Raw genomic sequence first — 9019 nt, forward strand, 5'->3', positions numbered from 1 at the left:
GACTTAACTTTCATTTGCCATTGCCCTACTCCGGTTGCTTCTGCTGCAGGTATCCAGTGGTTTAAAAATTAGAGGTGATATAGTTGTGGTATTATTTATTTATGATTTGGTTTCTTGACCACCACTTCCGGGCCAGGCCGGCCTATGGTGGTTTACAGTAAAATCTCATAAAACACAGATAAAACAATAACAATCCCCTGGGAACATAAATGTTATTAAACCCCTTCCCAACACACCCATAAAGTGTGGACAAGAACTGGCCCACCCTTCTACCCCCTGCCTACAGACCTCAGGAGACACTCCACTGGCCCTAGATGTACAGGGCATTCTGAGAAGGGATCCAAGATCTTCCAACACCTGGTCTCAAATGAACGCCTGGTGGAAGAGCTCGGTCTTACAGGCCCTGTGGATTGTGACAGTTCAGTCAGGGACCTCAGCTCTTCTGGAAGCTCATTCCACCAGGTTGCGGCCAGGGCTGAAGAGGCTCTGGCCCTGGTTGAGGCCAGGGACCACCAATGGATTCAATCCCGCAGAGCAAAAGGACCTGCAGGGAGCATAAGGAAACTGGTGGTCCCTCAGATATGCAGGACCCAGACTGCAGATGGCCTTAAAGGTCAGCACCAGATCCAGATCCAGAACACAACTGGCAATCAGGGCAGCTGTCTCAGCACTGGCTGGATATGGGTCCTTCAAGATAACCTAGTAAGGACCCTAGCAGCTGCATTTTGTACCAACTGTAACTTCCATGTCAAGAACAAGGGAAGGCCTGCATAGAGCTAATCTGTAGTTTTTCAGATAACAATGGACTAAAACATTTACAGAAGTTTCCTTTTGATCTTCTAGGAAAGGTCTTTTGCACCTTCCACTCCCTTGACTGGCAGAAGATACCTGAGAGAGAAGGAAGCAGTAATTACTCCAGTTGCTTCTGCAACACAAAGTGTAAGCCGGCTGCAAAGCATTGTAGCAGGGCTAAAAAATGCACCGAGTGAACAGCTTCTAGCTACCTTTGAGTAAGCGGCCAATATCTTTCTCTTTAGGACCTGCTGATGTTTTCCTTGTGTCTTGTTTCTGGCTGTTATCAAGTAATTTGTTGCTTTAAACTTGAGGAGCAATAAAAAAATCAAACTTTTTCTCAAACAGCCGCCTTCCTAAAATACTAAATGGTGAAATGCCTTTGAAAATTAATGGTCTGGAGAACTTGAATATTTGCATGCTTTTTTGTGTCATAAGCATCACTTTCCAGCTCTTCCTACCTCACTCCAGTTCTACAAGACTGGCAAAGGCTTAACAGTGATGAAGAAAGATAACCCTACTTGCTCAGGTGTACTCTGGTAATTTAAAAGGTTAATAGTTACACACATTTAATATTAATACATATCTTCCAGGATGTGTGTGTTCAGGGTGGCATATGAGGCATTTGGTAGATTTAACTCTTCTGGCTAATATTAATTACGAATGTGGCTCTCTGTAAGCCATTTTGAAATATCCCTAGTGTTCAGCTTTAAGACATATCTGTACTTGGGAAAATGTGTGTTATATATGGACTGTTGCAGTTCTTAGTTAGCCTTAGAAATCGTCTTCAACTTGTATCCTTTTTTTTTGTATTTTCATAGATAAAAAGGTTTTCTATAGATTTTGCTTTGTTTTTTGCTAGTACATGTTGGAGGTAAACCACCTGGCTTACCAGGCAGCCGAGATGGTAAGCCAGCCCCATTATACATATAAGTATCCCACAAGGGCCTCTTGTGGTAAGGCGCAGAGTGGTAAGGCAGCAGTCATGCAGTCTGAAAGCTCTGCCCATGAGGTTGGGAGTTCGATCCCAGCAGCCGGCTCAAGGTTGACTCAGCCTTGGTAAAATGAGTACCCAGCTTGCTTGCTGGGGGGTAAAACGGTAATGACTGGGGAAGGCACTGGCAAACCACCCCGTATTGGGTCTGCCATGAAAACGCTGGAGGGCGTCATCCCAAGGGTCAGACATGATCCAGTGCTTGCACAGGGGATACCCTTTACCTATACCTTTATCCCACAAAGGGATTTTTATAATTTTCAAATCTAAACTGTTGGTACAGTGGCAAAAACTGTGGGATAATTAACAGTATTAATAAATTCTTTATTCTCAAACCAATATTTAGATTATGATCAAATGCAGTTGTCAAGAACTGGTTGTCAAGGAATTGGTGATTGTTTGCACAGGATTTTGGCTATACAATTTTTAAACCCAAGTTTCACTTGATAGTTAGCTAGAGCTCAGTGCCTCATAGTGGCATAAAGGAGGAGGTGGTAGGATCAGAATAGCAGAATTCTATATTGTTACTATTAAAACATGCATGTACTTATGTGTGCATTTATTCATTTAATCTATGTTTATGCTAAGATGATTGTAAAGGGTTAGGATAAGGTTGGGTTACAATTCAAAATAGAAAGTATGAAGGGCAACCCCCCCCCCCCAAAAAAAAAACAGACTAGAAAGTTTAGGGTTCTTGTTTTTTTTTTTTTTTGTTGGACTGTAGGTCTTTAAGAATATTAAATAAGGATAATGTATTAATGATTACCAAAGTCATGGTACACAGAAAGCTTCCTGTCATAAGACAATAAATAAAAATATTTTCCAAATATAACCATTCTATTGTGTGTCTTTCCATGCACTACTACAGATCTTGTGTACGCAACCCAGTTGAAAATATCACAAATAGAGTAAAAGAGATAGGAGAAGCTTTCTGTCAGAGCTACACTCAGTCCACTGATGACCAGCCCGGATCACACATAGGTAAGAATGGGAGAAGGGAAAATTATGAATTACAAAGCGAAAGTTGTCAAAATGTTATATTTACAGCCTAATCCTTTACACAGAAGTAATCCCTCATTTACTCAATGAGCATTACTCCCATAATTTCACTCCTAATATGTTCCTATTTTGATGTTCTCAGTATAAAGTTACATACCTTGCCTTTTTAGGGGGAATGTAATGCAGTGATAGATAAATTATATAAAAGAACAACATCATGAATATTTGGTTTAAACTGCAGATTTTGCTGTAAACCGATTCAAATTGGCTGAAATTCTCTATTATAAAATTTTGGAGACTGTAATGATTCAGGAAATGCGAAGGCTTCATGGAAAAGACATGACTGTGAGTAGAGTTGTTTATTTATTTATGTATTGCATTTATATACCGTCCTCCCCAAAGACTCAGGGCAGTTTACATGAAACAGGAACAGGTAAGTCAGTTTGTAATAATAATGTGGTGATAATAATAATAACAATATAGTGATAACAATAAACAGCATTGTAGAATGGCAGAATACTGGGGAGAACATTAATCAACTCGTTCTGAAGGCCCAGGGGGTTGGCCAGATCTGTAGTGATTGTTGTCAGAGGGAGGCTTGGGGGCCAGTAGGAAGCAGTGGCTCAAGTCGACCTCAACCAAATGTCTGGCGCTCCCTTTGGCAGGCCCTGACAAACTGAGTTCCACTGGGGCCCTGATCTCCTCTGGGAGCTCGTTTTACCAAGTGTGGGCCAGGATGGAGAAAGCTCTGGCCCTGATTATGGTCAAGCAGGCTTCCTTGGGGCCAGGGACCACCAGGAGGTTGGAGGTGGTGGAGCCCAAGGCTCTTTGAGGGGTGTAGGCAGACAGGCAATTCTTCAGGTATACTGGGCCCAGTCTGCATGTGGCCTTAAAGGTGATAACCAAAACCTTAAGCCTGATCCGGAATTCGACTGGAAGCCAGCACAGCTGCTGGAGGATGAGCTGGATGTGGGAGCTCTGAGGACTCCGGCAGCTGTGTTCTGGACCAGTTGGTAGTTTCCGGATCAAGGATAAGGGCAGGCCAGTGTAGAGTGAGTTGCAGAAGTCCAGTCTAGGGGTGACCAAGCAGGCATGGATCACTGTGGCTAGGTGTTCCGGGGCCAAGTAGGGCACCAGTAGTTTGGCTTGGCAAAGATGGTAAAATGCCAGCCATACTACCAATGGGATCTGAGCCTCCACTGAAATGGAGCACGGCTATTAATCCGTAGCTGTATATTCTGTTGTCACTAAGCTGTAGGATAGTGGAACAGCTTCTGAACAAACCTTCAGTTCTTCTTTCAGTATCATAATGCATTTCATTCTCACAAGCAGACACTGAAAAGCACACTGATTACCCATATCTCTTATGGTTATGGGTTGTAATTGTTTTCTCTGATCATTTATTCTAGGCTCTTTTAGAACAAGATATTTTCCATCGTTCCCTACTGGCATGTTGTTTGGAGATTGTGCTGTTTGCATATAGTTCACCACGAACTTTCCCATGGATCATTGAGGTTCTTAACCTCAGACCATTCTATTTTTATAAGGTAAACATGAGAGGATGTCAAAGAGCCATTTCACATGCTGTGTAGCATCAAACCGTTTGTTAACACATTGGGATCAGTAGCCAATTCCAGCTCCCTGGCTAGTATACCTGAGTGGTGCAGATGTCACACAACTGAACCTTAAATCATATTGGGTGTATACTTAAAATAAATCTAATATCTGGTTGACCCAGATTATTTTCCTTTAATACTAGTGAGAGAATCCTAGAAAACCTGGTGTAAAATTCATGAAACAAACTTAAAGTTTGTTCTATCTTCAGAATAGCAACACAGATTGTTAGAATTGCTTCATTTGTGTGATAATACCGTAAGGCAGGAAGACTAATCTTTATACAGCTTTTGCTGTATTCATATTTGGCTAAGGGCTAAGTGGGTGGAGTGTGGGCGGGGCCAGTTTGGGTGAGGGACCAATCGGAAGGCGCGAAGTCAGTTTGGTGTAGTGGTTAGGAGTGCGGACTTCTAATCTGGCATGCCAGGTTCGATTCTGCGCTCCCCCACATGCAACCAGCTGGGTGACCTTGGGCTCACCACAGCACTGATAAAACTGTTCTGACCGGGCAGTGATATCAGGGCTCTCTCAGCCTCACCTACCCCACAGGGTGTCTGTTGTGGGGAGAGGAATGGGAAGGCGACTATAAGCCACTTTGAGCCTCCTTCAGGTAGGGAAAAGCAGCATATAAGAACCAACTCTTCTTCTTCTTGAACTTGTATTATAAAACCAGAGGTTGTGTCCTGTACAAAGTAACTTCTTTGGGTACAGTCATTCAGATATTGAGGTTATATATAATAAGTCCAAAATTAAAAGTTGGTGGGCAAGAGGAATTAATGTTTTGGGTTGTGGAAACTAAATTTTAGCCAGAAGTCAGGTGAAAAGCATAAAGATGCATTCATATTGTGGATGGATGATGAAACGGCTTTCTCTTGTCCAAGGTGATTGAAGTCTTCATTCGATCAGAAGAAGGCCTCTCTAGAGATATGGTGAAACATCTCAACAGCATTGAGGAACAGATTCTTGAAAGCTTAGCCTGGACAAAAGATTCTGCACTGTGGGAGGCTCTCCCAGCATCAGAAAACAAGGTTCCCACATGTGAAGAAGTATGTCAACAAGCAGATAGTTAAATTGAAAAATATTTTTCCTGCTAAAAGGGGAAAAAAATCTCAGATGAAAGTCTATTTTTTTAATTTAATGCTTTTTAAAGTCCTGCCCTTTTTCCAAGCAGCACACAGTGGTGTAGACAGTTCTCCTCTTTTTCCATTTTCTCCTGAGAACAAGTCACTGAGGTAGGTTAGACTGAGCAAGCATGATTGACTCAAGGAACCTAGTAAATTTTATAGCAAGCATGGAATTTAAACCCAGTCCTAATGTGACATTCAAGACCACTGCACCACATTGGCTCTTAAATTAGAACACCTAGTGCAGTTCTCCTTATTTTTATAATTCCTGTATGTAAAAAGGATTTTTGTTCCTCTTTCTTTAAATTTTGTCACCTCTTCTTTTACAGGTAATATTTCCATGTAATTTTGAAACAGGAAATGGGGGAAGAGGACTAGGACATCTTCCTATGATGTCAGCATCTCCTATAGTACATCCTCGAGTAAAAGAAGTTCGGACAGATCTTGGGGGAAATCTTAGGCGAGGTATGTTCAAGTGTTTGCCTTTCATCCTTGCCTTGTATTTGATGATATTCTGTGAACATTGATATTAAATGTTTCTCTTTAGTTGTGATGTTTGATTAGGGTCAGTTGCAATTTAAATCTGAACCTGAAATCTGTTCCATATGGGCCATGAAACTTGCACAGAGTTTTGTGCTAATTTGGTTGGCCCAACAAAATGTTATGAACGTGGTTTTTGTTTTTGGCCAAGAAGGCAACATTGGAAAGTTTCTCTTCTCCATCACAGTCAGAGTAGTTCAGCAGTGGAATAGGCTGCCTAAGGAGGTGGTGAGCTCCCCCTCACTGGCAGTCTTCAAGCAAAGGTTGGATACACACTTTTCTTGGATGCTAGGATGCTTTGGGCTGATCCTGTGTTGAGCAGGGGGTTGTACTAGATGGCCTGTGTGGCCCCTTCCAACTCTATGATTCTATGATCAGTAATATCCTTACAGTGTGGTCTGCTTCTTGCTGCTCCTCTGCTATACATTTTGCTCCTTCGGCAGAATTTATGCAAATTTGCCTAGAGGCAAATCTCCCAGTTCATGCCCTGCCCAGCTCCATGGCAGGGATGAGTTTCTAGATCTCTCTAAATAATTAATATACCTAAGCATCTTAGAAAATCCTTCAGATGCTCAGCAACTCTGTGCCTTATTCCACCTGCTTCAAAACAAAAAGGTTGCTGTGATCAGCATGATGCCCTCCTACTGGAACGGGGGATCTCACTTAGTGCCCAGCACATTTCACTGACTGCTGCTTCCCCCAGCAGGCTCCACAGGCTATAGGAATGGTTGGCAAACCTCTGTTGGTCTCTTCAGTGAACAATCTGACCATTTCCTTTAAATGCCTAGTGAAGAGAATATAAGTTCATCTTTGGGGGTTCTGGGCAGTCACACATGGGCCTGTGTCTTTGTAAGCCGGCATTGGAGAAGAGCTTCCAAGCTTAAACAAGTTTCTTGAAGCTCCCAAGAGTGCTTATGCCTCTCCTTACAGAGGGTGTCTTTCCCAACCAAAAATGATGTGAGATGGGTTAGCACTCTTCCCCCCAGTTCTCTCTTTGCCAGTGTGAAGAGAGGATGTTAGGAAGCATAAAGAAATATCTCAGTTAACTTGTAAGTAAATTACAGCTAAAAAGGAAAAGGATATTTTAATACCAGAGGATTTTCAGATTTCTTTTCTTACTGTTTAAAAAGTGTTGAACTAAAATGGCTCAGAATGATGAGCATTCCCACCTGCCTTTTATTCCTGGGAGAGGAGCACTTGAATGCGGTGTGCACAGTCTTTTATAAAGGCTGACCCCAAAAATGAGAGGACGGGGCCAAGAGACTAAAGGCAGCCCTGTGGGAAAAGTTGACCAGAGGCAAAAGTTTCTGGTTGTGTCACACAACACCACAATGGTGTTTTATGTAATCATAAAAGAGGGCACAAAGTCACAAACTCGCTGTCAAGAGGCCTCAGTAATTTGGTGATCAGCTTTCACCAATGACACCTCCTTGTTGGTGGTCCATATAGCGAGCTGTCTCAACAACCTAACAGGGGCATTACTGAATCCGAAAAATGGGAGTGTCATGCAAAACACCTATGCCTGATCTTGAAAGAGTATAGGCCTATTTGTGACCGCAGACAACACAAGATGTTCTAATTTTTGTTCCCAGGTGGGAGTAGGTCCAAACTCACTAAGGGATGTTTTCCTCAGGCTTTAGACAAGCTGCCTTTTTGATGTTTTCTCTCCATTTGTCCTATTACACAGTGAGAGGGATGTTACTGCTAGCCTACACTCACTGCATCCTGATAGCTTTAGGATGCTTTGGGTTGATCCTGCGTTGAGCAGGGGGTTGGACTAGATGGCCTGTATGGGCCCTTCCAACTCTATGATTCTATAGCTCTGTTCTGGCTATAGAAAGTGTGGTTTCCAACCCTGTTCCATCTAGCCAATGGTTTCCAACCCTGTTGGAAACCATTGGGAACAAGATGATGGGAATAAACAGGAATTCCTGCTCATCTTCACACAGTGAGCAGTTCTGCCCATCCTCATCACCTTCCCTGGGGAAAAGGGACACTGCATGCCACAACTGCAGGGAACAGCTGTGGCTGGCTGCTCAAGCAATGCTTTGGTGTCAGCCTCCAAGTGAGAACTGGAGACCCACTGAGGTCCACTCAGAGCTCACTTGGGTTCTCCTGGAGAGAAGAGGGAGGGCCCTGCAAGGGTGGGGGGGATCTCCTTGCACCACTAGTACCACTAGTGGTGCAGGGATGCCAGCCTCCAGGGGGGACCGGGATGCCAACAAAACAACAGAAGGGGGGAGTCCATGTCTACCCAGACAATCCCTTCAGCCCTGGGTAAGCCTCAGAGAGCAAACAAAGGAGCTTAGGTAACCTGGGTGCTCTTCATCCATGGTTTATTCATCACTGAGTCTCCCATCCAGCTTCCCCCCCCCCCAAAAAAAAAATACAGAAAACTCAAAAGGAAGAGCCACTTTTTACTAATCTAAGGAGTCTCAAAGTGGCTTACAAACACCTTTTCTTTCCTCTCCTCTGCTGTGAGACATTTTGGCATTGGGATTTTTTATGTGTTTGCGTGGGGGGGGGGGAACTTGAGATTAGGCACTGGGCCTGTCACTTACTTTTAACCTTGGGAGTGTGTTTTTCAACCGTGCCACCGAGAGCAGACTCAGAGCGGATGCAGTCACAGCAATTATGTGCTCACCTCAGTCCTCCCCCAAGAATGTTTCTGGGTATCCAGAAGCTGGCAAGTTGACCTTCAAAAAGACCAATTGCTGGACTTTTTCGGGCGCCAGGCAGGAATGATACTCACAGACAGTGCTGCTAGCATGCGAAAATGCCCACTTGCTCTGGACCCTCATCAGTGGGCACAAAAAGTACACACGGGCCAGACAGGACAGGGCTGGCCAGGCTGCCTCCATCCTGGCCCAGTATCTTAAGGGACAGCAGCTCTGCGACTCCTGGGGCTCCGCAAGGTAAGCCCTCACCATCGCAGAGGCACTGCCTGCCCTCGGGC

At 43.8% G+C, this 9019-nt stretch overlaps 1 protein-coding gene across 3 annotated transcripts in view; it reads left to right on the plus strand.

Annotated features, from left to right (window-relative positions):
- RBL1 (RB transcriptional corepressor like 1) overlaps nt 1-9019 on the plus strand; it is a 38559-nt gene that overhangs the window by 12717 nt on the left and 16823 nt on the right. For all 3 annotated transcript variants that reach the window (XM_077335243.1, XM_077335244.1, XM_077335245.1), the window contains exons 9-14: nt 844-1010; nt 2655-2767; nt 3027-3130; nt 4195-4332; nt 5281-5445; nt 5853-5988. In XM_077335243.1, the coding sequence (XP_077191358.1) occupies nt 844-1010; nt 2655-2767; nt 3027-3130; nt 4195-4332; nt 5281-5445; nt 5853-5988 (823 nt within the window). The remainder of the gene's footprint in view (nt 1-843; nt 1011-2654; nt 2768-3026; nt 3131-4194; nt 4333-5280; nt 5446-5852; nt 5989-9019) is intronic.

The sequence above is a fragment of the Paroedura picta genome, chromosome 4 (genome assembly GCF_049243985.1).
Source record: "Paroedura picta isolate Pp20150507F chromosome 4, Ppicta_v3.0, whole genome shotgun sequence".
NCBI classification, from domain to species: Eukaryota; Metazoa; Chordata; class Lepidosauria; order Squamata; family Gekkonidae; genus Paroedura; species Paroedura picta.